This window comes from Scyliorhinus torazame, chromosome 6, assembly GCF_047496885.1.
Source record: "Scyliorhinus torazame isolate Kashiwa2021f chromosome 6, sScyTor2.1, whole genome shotgun sequence".
Lineage (NCBI taxonomy): Eukaryota > Metazoa > Chordata > Chondrichthyes > Carcharhiniformes > Scyliorhinidae > Scyliorhinus > Scyliorhinus torazame.
In genome coordinates this window covers 93,134,944-93,153,896 of record NC_092712.1, presented here as the reverse complement: position 1 = coordinate 93,153,896, position 18,953 = coordinate 93,134,944, and the positions used below count along the sequence as shown (strand labels likewise).

Sequence of the window (18,953 nt, the reverse complement as noted above, 5' to 3'; positions counted from 1 at the left end):
ATGGGCCGATTAAAAGGTCGCGGGTGTTCGCGCACCTTAGGAGCTTGAAAGTGGGGTTGTCTTTTTGCAGGAGACACACCTCCGTGTGAAGGACCAGGTTAGGTTAAGGAAGGGGTGGGTCGGGCAGGTTTTTCACTCGGGGTTTGATTTGAAATCGAGGGGTGTGGCGATTTTAACGAGCAGAAAAATGGGATACGTGAGTGCGAAGGAGGTGAGGGATCCGGGTGGGAGATATGTGATTGTGAGTGGGGAATTGGAAGGGGCACCAGTAGTGTTGGTAAATGTTTACGCCCCAAATTGGGATGATGTGGGTTTTATGAGGGGGTTGCTGGCAGCAATCCCAGATTTGGCCACGTACCAATTGACCATGGGAGAAGATTTTAACTGTGTCCTGGAGCCGAGGGTGGATAGACCGAGCCCCGGGTCGATGGGTAGGGTACAAATGGCAAGGGAGCTGGTGGGGTTTATGGAGAGGATGGGTATGGTGGATCCATGGCGTTTTCAGAACCCAGGGAGAAGGGAGTATTCCTTTTTACACGATAAGGTATATTCGAGGATTGATTACTTTGTAGTGAGTCGGGAGATTTTGGTTGGGGTGGAGGGGTCAGGGTATGCAGGGATAGTTATCTCGGACCATGCACCCGACTGGCTGGAAATTCGGTTCGGTAAGGGACGAGAGCAGAGGCTGGGGTGGAGGTTTGACTCGGGGTTGTTGGTGGATGGAGGTTTTTGTGATAAGGGGGGCGATTATCCCAAATGGAGCACAAGTGTTCGCGCCATTGTGAACGCCGTCGCGTTTCACGACGGCGCGAACCGGGCCCGGGTATGACCTATTCTGTCCCCCACAGAGGGCCAGCACGGCGCTGGAGCGGTTCACTCCAGCCTCCTTTCCCGGTGCCAAATGGGCGCCATGCTAACCTGCGCATGCGCGGGGGACTTCTTTAGCGTGCCGGCCCCGACTCAACATAGTGTCGGTGTTCAGGGGCGGCCGCGCAGGGAAGGAGGCCCGGGGGGGGGGGGGGGGGGGGGAGGCCGACCCGTCGTTTGGCGGGCCCCGATCGCGGGCCAGACCCCATCGGAGGCTCCCCCCGGTGAAGGAGTGCACTCGCCCCACCCCCCTCCAAACAGGCTGCCCCCCGACCGTTCGCGCAGAGTTCCCACCGGCAGCGACCAGGGGTGAACGGCGCCGGCGGGACTCTCATGTCGATTCCAGTGGTCCAGCGCCACAGCAAACGCGCCGGCGCAAATGACGCCGATTCTCCTCACCTCGGAGAATCGCGCGTGGCGCCATTGCCGCGATGCTCCGGCCCGGCGCGGGGCTCGGAGAATCGCCCCCAGTGTGCGGTTGCCGATTAGGGATTATGTGGAGTTCAATCAGAATGGGGAGGTATCGGTGGGCATTTTTTGGAAAACACTGAAGGCAGTGGTCCGGGGAGAAATTATCTCATTTACGGTTCATGCGAATAAGGAAAGGAGGGCAGAACATGACCGTCTAGTGAGCGAGATGGTGGAGGTAGAGAGGGAATACTCGAGAGTGCCCACCGTGGAGGGATTGGCGAGGAGGAAAAAGTTGCAGGGGCAATTTGACAGGCTGACAACGGGGAGGGCGGTAGGGCAACTGCGTAGGGCAAGAGGGGTGCAATACGAGTATGGGGAGAAGGCGAGCCGCATGCTGGCGCACCAACTGCGGAGGCAGGCTGCGTCCAGGGAAATAGTGAAGATCTGGACTGAGGCTGGGGATGTGGTGTCATAGCCAGGGAAGATAAAATGAGGCATTTAGAGAGTATTACCAGGGACTTTATGAGGCAGACCCAGGAGGAGAGGAGGGGGACATGGGGTGGTTTCTGGACAAGCTGGAATTTCCCCAGGTGAGGAAGCAAAGAGGAAGGCGTTGGAGGAGCCCCTGGGGCTGAGGGAGGTGCTGGATAGTATCAGGGGTATGAAGTCGGGGAAGGCCCCTGGGCCAGATGGGTACCCGGCAGAATTTTATAACGAATTTGCGGCGGACCTGGCACCACATCTGTTGGGGGCGTTTAATGAAGCACTGGAGAAGGGGGAGTTTCCGGAGAAGATGAAGCAAGCAGCAATCACATTAATCCCCCAAAAAGGGAAGGATCCGGTGGAATGTGGGTCGTATAGACCCATATCACTATTGAACACGGATGTGAAAGTATTGGTTAAGTTGTTGGGGGGGAGGATGGAGGATTGTGTCCCGGGGGTGGTTGCAGAAGATCAAACAGGCTTTGTGAAGGGCAGATAGTTCGCGAGTAATATAAGACGGCTGTTGAATGTGGTGATGAATCCGTCAAGAGCTCTGGTACCGGAGGTGGTGGTGTCCATGGACGCGGAGAAAGCATTTGATCGGGTGGAGTGGCGGTACTTGTTCGAATGTTTTGTGAAAGTTTGGGTTTGAGCCAAGATTTGTGACATGGGTGCAGTTGCTGTAAGTGGTGCCAAGAGTGATGGTGAGGACGAATGATATGAGCTCACGAAGCTTTGACTGACACAGGGATACGAGGCTGGGGTGCCCGCTGAGGCCGCTGCTGTTTGCGCTGGCCATAGAGCCATTGGCGATGGGTCTCAGGGGGTCAGCAGAATGGCAGGGGATAATGAGGGGACAGAGGGAGCATCGGGTGTTGCTCTATGCCGGTGACCTTTCTGTATGTTTCGGATCCGTTGGAGAGTATTGGAAGGATTATGGGCCTGTTGGGGAGGTTTGGAGGGTTCTCGGGATATAAGCTGAATATAGGGAAAAGCGAGGTATTCCCGGTGAATGTGCTGGCACAGCGGGCTAATTTAGGGGGGGATGCCATTTACGGTAGCGAGGGATAGATTTAGGTACTTGGGGATTCAGGTATCGAGGGAATGGACGGGGCTCCATAAGTGGAACTTAACGAAGCTGGAGGAGGAGGCCAGGGAGGATCTTAAGAGGTGGGATACACTGCACGTAACATTGGCGGGGAGGGTCCAAGTGGTGAAAATTAATATTCTGCCGAGGTTCTTGTTTATCTTTCAGGCTCTCCCGATCTTTATACCAAAGGCCTTTTTTCGGAAAGTGGACAATCATCTCTGACTTTGTATAGGCGGGGAAGGTGCCGAGGACCCTGCTACAGAGGCAGCCAAACTTGCTTCATTATTATTGGGCGACGAATGTGGACAAGGTGCGGCGGAGGTGGGAAGGAGAAGGGGTAGAGTGAGTTAGGATGGAGGAGGAATCTTGTAAAGGGTCTAGTTTGAGGGCTATGGTGATGGCAGCAATGCCAATGGCCCCGAGTAGGTATTCAGGGAGCTCAGTGGTGCAGTCCACGGTGAAGATATGGAATCAACTGAGGAGGCATTTTAAGGTGGCAGGGATGTCGATGCTAATACCGCTGTGCGAGAATCATGGCTTTGAGCCGGGGGGGATGGATAGTGTATACTGGAGGTGGAGGGAACAGGGGCTGGTCAAGGTGAGGGATTTGTATTTAGAGGAAGGGTTCGCCGGTCTGGAGGAGCTAAGGGAGAGGGTAGAGCTGCCGAGGGGGAGTGAGTTCAGGTATCTACAGGTTAGGGACTTTGCACGAAAGGTCTGGAAGGGGTTCCCTAGATTGCCGGGATACACCCTGCTGGAGCGACTGCTGCTTCCAGATGTGGAAAGGGAGGGAAGAATTGGGGATATATATCAGTAGCTGGGGGAGCAGGGAGGCGAGCGGGTGGTGAAGATCAAGGAGAAATGGGAAGCGGAGTTGGGAATGGAGATCAATTGGGGAGTATCGAGTGAAGCACTGCGAAGGGTAAATGGGACCTCCTCTTGTGCAAGGATGAGCCTGATACAGTTCAAGGTGGTGCACAGGGTGCATTTGGGTGCACTCGGGCAAGAATGAGTGGGTTCTTTCAGGGGGTAGCAGATGCGTGTGAGAGGTGTGGGCGGGGGCCAGCGAATCATGCGCACATGTTTTGGGGTTGCAGAAAATTGGGAAGATTCTGGGCTGGAGTGTTCGCGGTCTTGGCCAGGATCATGGAGGAGGGACCCGGACCCTTTGGTGGCGATATTTGGGGTTTCAGAGAAGCCGGGGCTCATGGAGGGGAGGAAGGCCGATGTCATGGCCTTCGCCTCTCTGATTGCACGGCGACAAATTTTGCTGTAGTGGCGGTCAGCATCGACACCGAGGGTAGCAGCATGGCTTGGTGACCTATATGACTTCCTGCGGTTAGAGAAGATAAAGTATGAGTTAAGGGGCTCAGCAGGGGAGTTTGAGAAAAGGTGGGGAATGTTTGTGACCGTGTTTGAGGAGCTGTTCATCGCAGGGGGGTTGGGGGGGGGGGTGAAAAAGGAGAGAAATCTGTACAAACTGTATAGTTAATTGTTGGGAAGAATGTTTCCCGGGGGTGTTTACTTGCTGTAATCTACTTTGAGACAAGTTTGAATAAAATGCGTTTTTTTTAAAAAACAGAGTCTCGTTTTGGGTGCAGCAAACCGAGTCTTGTTTTTTTTTTGGCCTTGGTGGGGAACACCCATCGAGGCCGCACCTGCGTCCGAGATCGCGGTGCCATTTTTAAATGCCGCCCCAACTTACCTCTTAGGGGGTCCTCAAGCATCTCCACTCATCCCACCTTTTAGTGGCAGGGCATCCCTGGGCCCGATACCTGGCATGTCCAACCTGGCACCTGGGCACGGTGGCAGTGTCCCCGACAGCCTGACAGTGCCACCTGGCTAGGGTGGCACAGCCAGGCTGCCTAGGTGTCAGTGCCAAGGTTCTAGGCTGGCAGGGCCAAGGTGCCCAGGTGTCATCATCAGGAGTGCCAGCGTCCGCGGCAGCATGGTGACACAGTGGGTTAGCCCTGCTGCCTCATGATGCCGAGGTCTCAGGGTCGATCCCGGCTCTGGGATCGTGTGGAGTTTGGAGTTTGCACATTCTCCCCGTGTTTGCGTGGGTTTTGCCCCCACAACCCAAAAATGTGCAGGATAGGTGGATTGGTCACGCTAAATTGTCCCATAATTGGAAAAAAATGAATTGGGTACTCTAAATTTATTTTTAAAAAAGGAGTGCCAGCGTACTACCTGGCCCAGAGCCCAACTATCTGGGAGCCCCCCCGGCAGGTGCTGTTATGCCTGGGCCACGTTTGTGTGGACCAGTATTAAACGTTGCCATGGCGAGGTTTCCCAGGCATGGCCGTTAATTCCCGGACCTCTGGAGAATCGGGCTCAGACCTATTTCAAAAGCTATCATTGCTCACTATGTATCACACAAACTTACATTTTTAGAAATTCATTAATGGGATAGGGATGTTGCTGACAGCCCTCCATATAAGAATGAACCACATTGCTGTGGATCGGGAGTCACACGTAGGCCAGACATTTCCCTGAAGGATAATTGAACCAGATAGAGCTTTTATGATAATCAACAATAGTTTCATGGTCATCATTAGACTTTTAATCCCAGATTTCTTGGATTCAAGTTTCAACATCTGCCGTGCTGGGATTTAAACCCTGGTCCCCAGATCTCGCCCTGGGTCCCTGGATTACTAGTTCAGCGACAGTACCACTACGCCACTTCCCTCCCGATAAAGTGGTAGCCTTCAGTCCTGAAAAGTGCCCAGTGCACATTAGATTACCCTGGAAGGGTAAGGAATCTCAAAAATCTGAGTAACAGATGGAGCTAGCCATATCTCCATATGCTACCATGCAGTAGCAACACAAATGGTCTTCTCCACTAATGGGATGCCACCAAGCCAAATAACCATGAGTAATGTGCTGGTGAGATGTCAGTGCTGGTGAGATGTCAGGCATGTAGGCAGTACATTCCATGACTGTATCAAACAGTCATTCACAGGCCATCAGAGGTCCCCCAGATGGTCTGCCTCTGGGGAGGGTGGTATGCTAGTACTCCTGCTGACACCTTGGCACTGCTAGTCTGGCACCTTGGTACTGACACCTAGGCAGCTCGATAGTGCCACCTAGCTGTGTGGCTCTGTCAGGGACACAACCAGGGTTCCAGACTGTCAGTGCCCAGTTGCCAGGTTGCACATGCCAGGGGTTGGGCCCAGGGGTGTCCTGCGCTTAAGAGGTGGGGCGAGGGGGGGCTTGAGGACCCCCTAAGAGGTAATGTCAAATAACACAATCTCTCAATGTCCACCAAAGGCAGAATACTGGCGGTACTTAACCAATCTATGCTTGCAAAACTCCAGAACATAATGACCAATGTTAGATGTGATTCCACGATTGGACAGCACTTGAACAATCCCAAGTGTACGAAGAATTACACCAACAACCAATTTAAGATTCTCAGTCGGGTTCGCAATGTGGCTCACCCACACGTCTTGGGGCTCATACGCAGAGCTCTGCAAACGTAAAGAATGTGTCCAGACATTGCCCTCTTTCAATTAAACAAGAACATGGGAGACAACTGTTCCCTGCTGCATTCCCCATGGCAACACTTTGAACAAACACAATTGACTTGCCTCTTTTGAATTTAAACAAAAGCTTGGAGTTAATTGCTTTGTGGTGCATTCTTGTTAGCAACCGCTTAACCAATCAGGGTCCACTTGCCAACCAATCAGCACCCTTTTCTTATAAATTATTGTTCCCTTTGTAATTTGATATACTTGTGTCTGTTCTGATTAGTACAAGATGAAAAGCTTTGACATGTCTTTTTTTAAGCAATATTCTGTTCTTTTCCATTCTCAGTCGAGTAACTTCTAATCCCCAAACTGTCCTTCATGGTAAGAATGTTACAGGACATCGCCTTTCTAGCCTAAATGAGTTGAATCATTTCAGCTTTGTTTCAACTCTTCGTGAATTTGGTCTTTTTGATCCAAACACGAGCTTCCTCCTGCATTCCAAAGCAGTGGACTATGAAGACTTTTGGCCTCTAACTGTTCTCTCTCTCTCGGACCCTGGCAGACTAACATCTCTGTGACATTGTGATATTTTAAGAAAGACTGCAACCCGATATCACAAAAGCTTCCTCTGTACCTTTCCCATCTTAGATTTTATCACCATGCCAATATAAATCACATGGGCACTGTGTCTTAGTAGAGACTGATTATTATCCATGAGACCACAACTCCCTTTTACCTTGTAAGTAAACGGGCAGTTTAAAGTGTAACTGTTTAAAACGTGACATTCTCAACGTTTCTCTGGGACGTTAGAGACTCACAGTCTATCCATTGTTAACTCAGTCTGCTGCCATTGTCTCCACCTTCGTCCCAGTAAAACAATCCGGACGTACTGTCAGGTAGACTTACGGGCAGGTAACGTGATGCCCTTTATTTTACCTGAAATTAAAGACAGCGTCCCAAGTCGGGATTGTATTTAAGGCTAAATTAGGCAGGTGATTCACAGTCACAGAATTGTTACAGCGCAGAAGGAAGCCATCGGTCCACCATGTCTGCCACGGCTCTCTGAAAGAGCAGCTCACCGTCGCCCCATAACCCTGCAGATTCTTCCTTTTCAGATGAGTCTAATTTCCTTTTGAATGCCTTGATTGAACCTGTTTCCACCCAATACTCGGGCAATAAACTCCAGATCTTAACCACTCACTGCCTGAAGGTTTTTCCACGTGTGACTATTGCTTCCTTGCCTCATTATTTTAAATCTGTGACCACTCGTTCGTTTCTCTCCATCTACTCAATCTGCCTTTTTTCCCCCAGTCTAGAGGAGATTACATTGTGAGCAGTGAATATGGTATATTGAAAAAAATACAAGTAAATATCCGCTCCACCTAGAAGGTGTGTGTGGAGTCCTAGATGGTGGGAAGTAAGGAGGGAAGGTGTTGCATTTCTTGCTCTTGCACAGGAAGGTGCTGCAGAAATGGAAGGGGGTGTTGGGGATAATTGTAAAGCAGACCAGGACGTTGCAAAGAGCAGTCCCTTTTGAATACATAGATGGTGTGTGTTCTGGCTAAATGCAAAGAAAGAGACAAAGTGCATTGTGGCCGGAAGAAAATGAAAGTGTCCTTGCTTAATTTCTTAGCTCTGTTTCTTTTATTTTTCAGATCAAGCGAAGACAAATTTGCATGTAACATCATCAGATGACGCTGAGCGCTTTAAAGCAAAGCAAAACGTTGCTAATGGAAATAACCGTGCTTCAAATACTAAAATTGCTCGAAACATCCCACGAAGGCACACTGTAGGTGGAGCTCGGAGCTCAAAAGAAATATTGGGAATGCAGCCATCGGAGATGGATAGAAAAAGAGAGGCTTTTTTGGAGCATCTGAAACAGAAATATCCCCATCATGCAAATGCAATCATGGGACAACAGGAACGTCTGAAAGAACAGGTATGAGAAGAGCCTTTTTTTTTTACATTATCTTCCTTCACTTTTCCACCCCCTCCTTATGAAGGCATTGAGTGCTTGTTGAGGTGTGGTGCCACTTTCCGACCCAAACCTTGTCTAAGCAGTTATTGTATGTGTATCGGTTTAATGACAATTGTTAGCGAGCTACTCACCAAACTTATTTGTTCACCAAAAGTGTTCTGTGACTGCTCCATTATCACTGTCCACTTAGTCTTAACCAGAGAATGCACAACCTTGATGTCCTGTTCATCCCAGAGCTGAATGACAATCTCATATCCAATCCAAAAAGTAAGATCACTTACTTCTAAACAATTTACAACTCAACTGTGGACAGCTTGACTCAACATTGAGTTCAACGATTTCGGACAATGAACCCCTGTCCCCGTTTTCATTCTTTTTTTGTTTGCCACATGCCGGTCTGAATCTTGTTTTCAGGTTTTTACTTTCGTACAGTGCTGTACATTATTCCAGGGGTATTCCAAAGTGCGGGTCGTGAGCCGCGGGTGGGAGTCAGCAGTGTCGCTGAGCCTGCGGCCGGTAATAATTCTGTAATTCTTAGGGAGAAGCTGTTCCTCTGTAAAAACAAGAATTTAACAAGACTCGACATGAAGCTCAGAGGTAACAACACTGGCCCACCTGGCCGTGCTATCTATACTGTGTGTCGGTTGCTCCAACATTTTATGGATGAGACTGGGAATCTGGAACATCCCCCCCTCGAGGCACAACAGTCAACTGGGATCCAATCTCAATTTCAAAACTGAAACATGAGAAGGATTTGGTTTGTCTGAATTATAAAAAGAACAACTTGCACAAGCCTCAAATAAAACTTCTCTATAATTTTCTACAGTACAGGGACTTGATACTCTGCATGTTTGTCAATCTCAAATACCGACAACATTTTTGTGTTGCATCAAACATTAATGAATTGACTAAGTACAGTGCAATCCTGTCATAAGTTCATAAGATATATGAGCAGAATTTGGCCCATCGAGTCTGCTCCACCATTCTATCATGGCTGGTATATTCCTCATCTGCTACCTACAATGTTACAGACCAAGAGCTGGATTGTGAAATCAACCAGAGCATCTCCTCCCTAGAACACATGACCTAGGAGCGGGAGTTGGCAATTGAGCCTCCCGAGCCTAACACCATCAATATGATCATGGCTGATCCAATCCTGGCCTCAACTCCACCGTTTTGCCCGTTCTCCGTAACCCTCAACCCATTACCAATTAAAAATCTGACTCAAAACTCCTCAAATTTAATCATTGCCTCTGCATCCACTGCACTCTGGGGTGGAAAATTCCACAGATTCACAGAAGTATTTTTTCCTCAAATCTGTTTTAAATTTGCTACCTCTTATTCTAAGGCTATGACCATTCGTTTTAGGATGCCCCACAAGAGGAAGAGTCAGCTTCACATCTACTTTATCCATACCTAGGGCAGCATGGTGGCGCAGTGCTTAGCACTGCTGCCTCACGGCGCCGAGGCCCCAGGTTCGATCCCGGCTCTGGGTCACTGACCGTGTGGAGTTTGCGCATTCTTCCCGTGATTGTATGGATGTCACTCCACAACCCAAAAGATGTGCAGGTAGGTGGATTGGCCACGGTAAATTGCCCCTTCATTGGAAAAAATGAATTGGGTACTCCAAATTTATTTTTAAAAATACTTTATCCGTACCTTTTAGCATCGTGTATACCTCAATTAGATCTCCCCTCATTCTTCTAAACTCTCGAGAGTATAGGCCTAAACTAGAACAAAGAACAAGGAATAATACATACACGAACAGGCCCTCCGGCCCTCCAAGCCTGTACCGGTCATGATACCAACCTTTGCCAAAACCCTCAGCACTTCCTTGTGCCATATCCCTCTATATCCATCCTATCCATGTGTTTGTCAAGATGCATTTTGAATGCCGTTAATGTATCTGCTTCCACAACCTCCCTTGGCAACGCGTTCCAGGCATTCACCACCCTCTGTGTAAAAAAACCTGCCTCACACATCTCCTCTAAACTTTGCCCCACAGACCTTAAACCTGTGCCCCCTGGTGACTGATCCCTCCACCCTGGGAAAGATTGCCTGCCCATCCACTCTATCCATGCCCCTCATTATCTTGTAGACCTCTATCAGGTCACCCCTCAACCTCCGTCTTTCTAATGAAAACACTCTGCGAGTCGATTCATCCTCATCACATAGCTAACACTTTCCAGACCAGGCCACATCCTGCTAAACCTCCTTTGCACCCTCTCCAAAGCCTCCACATCATTCTGGTAGTGTGGCAACCAGAATTGTGTGCAATATTCCAAGTGCGGCCGTACCAAGGTTCTATACAACTGTAGCATGACTTGTCAGTTTTTATACTCGATGCCCCGTCCAATGAAGGCATGCATTCCATATGCTTTCTTGACTACCTTGTCCACTTGAATTCCACCTTCAAAGATCTGTGGACCGGCACGTCAAGATCTCTCTGACTTTCTATATTGCTAAGAGTTTTACAATTTCCGGTATATTTCCCCCTTACATTAGACCTACCAAAATGCATTACCTCACATTTGTCTAGATTAAACTCCATTTGCCATTTCTCTGTCCAAGTCTCCAACCTATCTATGTCCTGCTGTATATTTTGACAATCTTCACACGATATGTCACTCCACCAACCTTGGTGTCATCCGTGAACTTACAAATCCGACCGGCTACAATTTCCTCCAAATCGTTTATATACACCGCAAACAACAGAGGCCCAATCACCGATCCCTGTGGAACACCACTAGTCACAACCTTCCATTCAGAAAAACACCCTTCTACTGCTACCCTTTGCCTTCTGTGACTGAGCCAGTTCTGTATCCATCTTACCACCTCACCTCTGATCCCATGTGACTTCACCTTTTGTGCCAGTCTGCCATGAGGCACCTTGTCAAAAGCTTTACTGAAGTCCATGAAAACAACATTCACCGCCCTCCCCATATCAATCATCTTTGTCACCTTCTCAAAAAACTCGATCAAGTTAGTGAAGCACGACCTCCCCTTCACAAAACCATGCCATCTGTCACTTATGAGTCCATTTGTTTTCAAATGGGTATAAATCCTGTCCCTGAGAATTCTCCGATAATTTACCTACTATCGATGTGAAGCTCACCGGCCTATAGTTTCCAGTTCAATCTCTCCTCATACGACAAACCCCTCATCTCTGGAATCAATCTAGTGAACCTCCTCTGAACTGTCTCCAATGCCATTACATCTTTCCTCAAATAAGTGGACCCAAACTGTGCACAATACTCCAGGTGCGGTCTTACCAATGCCTTGTATAGTTGCAACAATACTTCCTAACCTTTACACTCAATTCCTGTTGCTATGAATGCCAACATTCCATTTGTTTTCCTTATTATCTGCTGCACCTTCATGCTTGTTTTCTGTGACTTATGCACGAGGACACCCTGATCCCTCTGCATCGGAGCATTCCGAAGCCTATCCCCATTCATATAATAAGTTGCCTTTCCATTTTATCGACCAAAATGCCTGACCTCACACTTATCCACGTTAAACCCCATCTGCCACATTTTGCTCACTTCCTAACCTATCTATATCCATTTGTAAGGTTCTTATTTCCTCATTGCGACTTACTGTCCCACCTATTTTTGTGTCATCTGCAAATTTGGCTGTGGAATGTTCTATCCCTGTATCCAAGTCATTAATATAGATTATAAATAGCTGGGGCCCAAGTACCGAACCCTGTGGCACCCCACTAGTTATATCTTGCCATCCAGAAAATGACCCATTTATCCCGACTCTCTGTCTTCTGTCCGTCAGCCAGTCTTCTATCCAAACTAATAAGTTACCCTAATCCCATGTGATCTTATCTTGTGAATCAACCTTCTGTGCGGCATCTTATCAAACGCCTTCCGGAAGTCCAGATGTACTACATTTCCAGAATCCCCATTATCCACGTTGATTGTTATATCTTTGAAGAACTCAAGCAAATTAGTCAAACATGATGTGTCCTTCATAAAACCATGCTGATGGATAGCACTTTGGCTTTCCAAATATCCTGATATTACATTGTTTTTAAAAAATAAATTTAGAGTACCCAATTCATTTTTTCCAATTAAGGGGCAATTTAGCGTGGCCAATCCTCCTGGCTTGCAAATCTTTGGGTCGTGGGGGCGAAACCCACAGAAACATGGGGAGAATGTGCAAAGTCCACAAGGACAGTGACCCAGAGCCGGGGTCGAACGTGGGACCTCGGTGCCTTGAGGCAGCAGTCCTATCCATTGCGCCACCGTGCTGCCCTCTGATATTACATTCTTGATAATTCATTCTCACAATTTTCCAACAACAGATGTTGAACTAACTGGACTGTAATTTCCCACATTCTGCCACCCTCCCTTTTTGAATAAGGGTGTTACGTTAGTATTTTTACAATCCACTGGAACCTTTCCCGCCTCCATGGAATTTTGGAATATCATAACCAATGGATCCATTATCTCTGCTGCCAGTTCCTTTAACACCCTGTCCTATAGGCTTACAAAAAACAGAACACTTCCCCAATATAAAGCCCTATCAGGACGAGCGATACTGTCCTGATATGCACGCAATGTTTTTAAAGATTGAAGGCTGGTGGACATGGTTGAATTTGGACTGATTATTGATGCCGTGGCAACTTGGCAAACTTCCACCGTCACCAAGGTCTACGCTATTGCTTGAAGTCTTGACTGACAGTTATCTTATACATTGAAAACAGCGCGGGAGGAGAGACAGCCGGGAGATTTGAAAAGCGCGGGAGCTGAGAGTCTGAGCAGAGATTTAAAAAGAGCGGGAGCTGCGAGTCGGAGTGGAGATTTACAAAGAGCGGGAGCTGCGAGTTGGAGCGGAGATTTAAAAAGAGCGGGAGCTGCGAGTCGGAGCGGAGATTTACAAAGAGCGGGAGCTGCGAGTCGGAGTGGAGATTTACAAAGAGCGGGAGCTGTGAGTCGGAGTGGAGATGTACAAAGAGCGGGAGCTGAGAGTCAGAGCAGAGATTTAAAAAGAGATGGAGCTGCGAGTCGGAGCAGAGATTTACAAAGAGCAGGAGCTGCGAGTCGGAGCGGAGATTTAAAAAGCGCAGGAGCTGCGAGTCGGAGTGGAGATTTACAAAGAGCGGGAGCTGCGAGTCGGAGCAGAGATTTAAAAAGCGCAGGAGCTGCGAGTTGGAGCGGAGATTTAAAAAGAGCGGGAGCTGAGAGTCGGAGCAAAGATTTAAAAAGAGCGGGAGCTGAGAGTCGGAGCAGAGATTTAAAAAGAGCGGGAGCTGCGAGTCGGAGCGGAGATTTAAAAAGAGCGGGAGCTGCGAGTCGGAGCGGAGATTTACAAAGAGCCGGAGCTGCGAGTCGGAGTGGAGATTTAAAAAGAGCGGGAGCGGAGAGTCGGAGCAGAGATTTAAAAAGAGTGGGAGCGGAGAGTCAGAGCGAAGATTTAAAAAGAGCGGGAGCTGAGAGTCGGAGCGGAGATTTAAAAAGAGCGGGAGCTGCGAGTCGGAGCGGAGATTTACAAAGAACAGGAGCTGCGAGTCGGAGCGGAGATTTACAAAGAGCGGGAGCTGCGAGTCGGAGCAGAGATTTAAAAAGAGCTGGAGCGGAGAGTTGGAGCAGAGATTTAAAAAGAGCGGGAGCGGAGAGTCGGAGCAGAGATTTAAAAAGAGTCGGAGCGGAGATTTAAAAAGAGCAGGAGCTGAGAGTCGGAGCGGAGATTTAAAAAGAGCAGGAGCTGAGAGTCGGAGCAGAGATTTAAAAAGAGCGGGAGCTGCGAGTCGGAGCAGAGATTTAAAAAGAGCGGGAGCTGCGAGTCGGAGCGGAGATTTACAAAGAACAGGAGCTGCGAGTCGGAGCAGAGATTTAAAAAGAGCGGGAGCGGAGAGTCGGAGCAGAGATTTAAAAAGAGCGGAGAGTCGGAGCAGAGATTTAAAAAGAGCGGGAGCTGCGAGTCGGAGCGGAGATTTAAAAAGAGCAGGAGCTGCGAGTCGGAGCAGAGATTTAAAAAGAGCGGGAGCTGCGAGTCGGAGCGGAGATTTAAAAAGCGCGGGAGCTGAGAGTCGGAGCAGAGATTTAAAAAGCGCGGGAGCTGAGAGTCAGAGCGGAGATTTTAAAAGATCGCGTCCTAGCTTCGGGAGCCGTTCGGAGGAGGAGCAGTCTCTGTCAGGGAGAGAACCTGAGAACATCTGAGACCCTCAGAAGGTAAGTGATTTTTACTCATTTTTGCTTTTATTACCTTTTCAAATTGTGTGTGTGGGGGGGGGGGTGGGGGGGGAAACTGAAGTGACATCACAGAAAAGTTGAGACCCGAGTGGCTGGTTGGGAATCTACACTAAATTAAACAAATTAAGCATTGGTAACTAATTAAACATAATTACTTAATTATAATTTAGAGGGGTATCTAAGCCAGAGATCAGAGAGTACTATATTTAGCTTTCACATTTATAGTAGAAATCTAGTGCGAGGAAACAGATAGTTAACAGTAACTTCTTAAACATTTTAAAAAACACTTTTAATTTTAATTTACTAATTAATTGACGCAATGTCAGTTAGAGGGGTGCAGTGCTCTGACTCTGAGATGTGGCAGATCCGGGAGGCTTCCAGCGTCCCGGATGGCTTCATCTGCAGAAAGTGCACCCAACTGGAGCTCCTCACAGACCGCATGGTTCGGTTGGAGCAGCAATTGGATGCACTTAGGAGCATGCAGGTGGCGGAAAGCGTCATAGATCGCAGTTATATAAATGTGGTCACACCCAAGGTGCAGACAGAAAAATGGGTGACCACCAGAAAGGGCAGGCAGTCAGTGCAGGAATCCCCTGTGGCTGTCCCCCTCTCGAACAGGTATACCCCTTTGGATACTGTCGGGGGGGATAGCCTATCAGGGGAAAACAGCAGCAGCCAGAGCAGTGGCACCACGGCTGGCTCTGATGTTTAGAAGGGAGGGTCAAAGCGCAGAAGAGCAATAGTAATAGGGGACTCTATAGTCAGGGGCACAGATAGGCGCTTCTGTGGACGTGAAAGAGATTCCAAGATGGTATGTTGCCTCCCTGGTGCCAGGGTCCAGGATCTCTCCGAACGGGTAGAGGGCATCCTGAAGGGGAGGGCAAACAGGCAGAGGTCTTTGTACATATTGGTACTAACGACATAGGCAGGAAGGGGCATGAGGTCCTGCAGCAGGAGTTCAAGGAGCTAGGCAGAAAGTTAAAAGACAGGACTTCTAGGGTTGTAATCTCGGGATTACTCCCTGTGCCACGTGCCAGTGAGACTAGAAATAGGACGATAGAGCAGCTAAACACGTGGCTAAACAGCTGGTGTAGGAGGGAGGGTTTCCGTTATCTGGACCACTGGGAGCTCTTCCGTGGCAGGTGTGACCTATATAAGAAGGACGGGCTGCATCTAAACTGGAGAGGCATAAATATCCTGGCCGCGAGGTTTGCTAGTGTCACACGGGAGGGTTTTAACTGGTATGGCAGGGGGGTGGGCACGGGAGCAATAGGTCAGAAGGTGAGAGCATTGAGGGAGAACTAGGGAATAGGGACAGTGTGGCTCTGAGTCAGAGCAGACAGGGAGAAGTTGCTGAACACAGCGGGTCTAGTGGCCTGAAGTGCATATGTTTTAATGCAAGAAGTATTACGGGTAAGGCAGATGAACTTAGAGCTTGGATTAGTACTTGGAACTATGATGTTGTTGCCATTACAGAGACCTGGTTGAGGGAAGGGCAGGATTGGCAGCTAAACGTTCCAGGATTTAGATGCTTCAGGCGGGATAGAGGAGGATGTAAAAGGGGTGGCGGAGTTGCGCTACTGGTTAGGGAGGATATCACAGCTGTGCTACGGGAGGACGCCTCAGAGGGCAGTGAGGCTATATGGGTAGAGATCAGGAATAAGAAGGGTGCAGTCATAATGTTGGGGGTTTACTACAGGCCTCCCAACAGCCAGTGTGAGATAGAGGAGCAGATGGGTAGACAGATTTTGGAAAAGAGTAAAAACAACAGGATTGTTTGGAGACTTAGGCGGAGAGATGGCAGATGGAGTTTAATCCGGACAAATGTGAGATAATGCATTTTGGAAGGTCTAATGCAGGTAGGGAATATACAGTGAATGGTAGAACCCTCGAGTATTGAAAGTCAGAGAGATCTAGGAGTACAGGTCCACAGGTCACTGAAAGGGGCAACACAGGTGGAGAAGGTAGTCAAGAAGGCATATGGCATGCTTGCCTTCATTGGCCGGGGCATTGAGTATAAGAATTTGCAAGTCATGTTGCAGCTGTATAGAACCTTAGTTAGGCCACACTTGGAGTATAGTGTTCAATTCTGGTCGCCACACTACCAGAAGGGTGTGGAGGCTTTAGAGAGGGTGCAGAAGAGATTTACCAGAATGTTGCCTGGTATGGAGGGCATTAGCTATGAGGAGCGGTTGAATAAACTCGGTTTGTTCTCACTGGAACGACGGAGTTTGAGGGGCGACCTGATAGAGGTCTCCAAAATTATGAGGGGCATAGACAGAGGCTTTTCCCCAGGGTAGAGGGGTCAATTACTAGGGGGCATAGGTTTAAGGTGAGAGGGGCAAGGCTTAGAGTAGATGTACGAGGCAAGTTTTTTACACAGGGTAGTGGGTGCCTGGAACTCGCTACCGGAGGAAGTGGTGGAAGCAGGGACGATAGTGACATTTAAGGGGCATCTTGACAAATACATGAATAGGGGGATACGGACCTAGGAAGTGTAGAAGATTGTAGTTTAGTCGGGCTGCATGGTCGGCACGGGCTTGGAGGGCCGAAGGGCCTGTTCCTGTGCTGTACATTTCTTTGTTCTTTATATTCCCTAACATACCAGCAATTGTGCGTATTGCCTGTATGTGTGTACTAATTAGTGTTTCTGGATCTTCCTTCATAGCAGTTTTTAGACTCATGATAACATAAGACTATGAAATATCCTATGGTGAGCCGTTACTTAACTATTGAAAATTTCCTGCCCTTTAACTCTCTTACAATAATCAGATTCTCAGCCATCCCTCATTGTACAGTGCAAGGAGCACCTTATAAAGCTGATACTGCTACCCAAGACTTTTGACTGATACCAGAAAGCAGAACATGCATCATGATGTGAAATATTGATTGTTCCTGCTCCCATTCAACAGTCAGAGCAAGTGTAGTGTGTCTATGAGCTTCAGTATCGTTCTTCACGTTCTGTTGTTGAAGTGACTGCAATGGCATGTCTTCTGGTTTGGACACATGAGCACATCATGATGCCACAATTGGATATCTGAGAAAACAGTTAATAGCTGAGAATACTTTGTGCAATGTCCATCTGTTTGATTAATGACAACCAGAACAGTTTGTTTACCAGTTGGCTGTGGGGCAGTTGTACTGTCAACATTCATCAATATTGATTAACATGTTTCCAATAGTGTACTTAGAAGTTGAATAAAGTTGCATCATGGAATGGAATTGCATTTCAGCCAATTGTAAATCAAGATTTTAATATCACCACCTTCAGATTCATGGCTGGTTTATTTACAGGAGCCACATATGGCTCTCTCCCGGTGATACCTGTTCTGTGTTCTCCTCTGCTTCGTCGTCTTCGCTTCTTTGTTTCATCGAGGGAGTGTCTCACGATGAATCAGGTTCGCAATTGTTGGTGGCCCTCCTGTATTTCTCATGAATAACTATTCTTCATGTGTGACCGTGGACAGTTAACTTTTTTATAGTTATGAGGATTTCACAGGCAGGTCTGTTCCTGTCTTCACTAAATGTTGACTTAAATTCAATGCACCAGAGGCAAACAGGTATGATTAATAACATGAAAACTAGATGATTTTCTTTCCCTCCCTTGCCTGGAGCAAGAAAATGTTAGTGTCCCGTACACTGCCTTGACTCAGGATAGACCGGTATCCAGGACCGCATGTGGCGCAGGGGTTAGCACTGGGACTACGGCGCTGAGGACCTGGGTTCGAATCCCAGCCCTGGGTCGCTATCCGTGTGGAGTTTGCACATTCTCCCCATGTCTGCGTGGGTTTCAACCCCACAACCCAAAGATGTGCTGGTTAGATGGATTGGTCATGCTAAATTGCCAGTTCATTGGGAAAAAAAAATTGGGTACTCTAAATTTATTTAAAAAAAGGATAGACCAGTATCCTGGTGCCCGTGGTGTGGATCCTGAAGATCACCCTACCTATCTTTGTGTCGTCAACAAAAACCTTCAGTCCCTTCATTCAAGTCATTTACATAAATTGTAAAAGCTTGAGGCTCCAGCACAGATCCCTGTGGCACTCGACACATCCTGCCAACCAGAAAAAGACCCATTTATGACAACTCTGTTGCCTGTTAACTAGCCAATCTTCAAGACATGTGAATCTGCAAGACATCTGACAGTGTTACCCTTTACAGCCTGAGCTTTTATTTTCCGCAAAACTTTTTGATGCGGTATTTTTTCAGATGCCTTCTGGAAATCGAAGTGCAGTCTATCCACCTGTTCCCCTTTATCCAAAGCACGGACTCCTTCAAAGCGCTCTAGTAAATTGGGTAATCATAATTTCCCTTCCACTAAACCGTGTTGACTCTGTCTGATTTTTCCAAGTTCCCTGCTTTAACATCTTTATTAATCGCTTGTAATATTTTCCTGATGACAGATGTTAGGGTAATTGGCCTTTAGTTTCCTGCTTTCTGTCTCCCTC

General features: G+C 48.1%; 1 protein-coding gene across 10 annotated transcripts in view; it reads left to right on the top strand.

Moving 5' to 3' along the window:
- LOC140424893 (sickle tail protein-like) overlaps nucleotides 1-18,953 on the top strand; it is a 931,095-nt gene that overhangs the window by 405,807 nt on the left and 506,335 nt on the right. For all 10 annotated transcript variants that reach the window (XM_072508468.1, XM_072508466.1, XM_072508467.1 and 7 more), the window contains exon 2: nucleotides 7,977-8,260. In XM_072508468.1, the coding sequence (XP_072364569.1) occupies nucleotides 7,977-8,260 (284 nt within the window). The remainder of the gene's footprint in view (nucleotides 1-7,976; nucleotides 8,261-18,953) is intronic.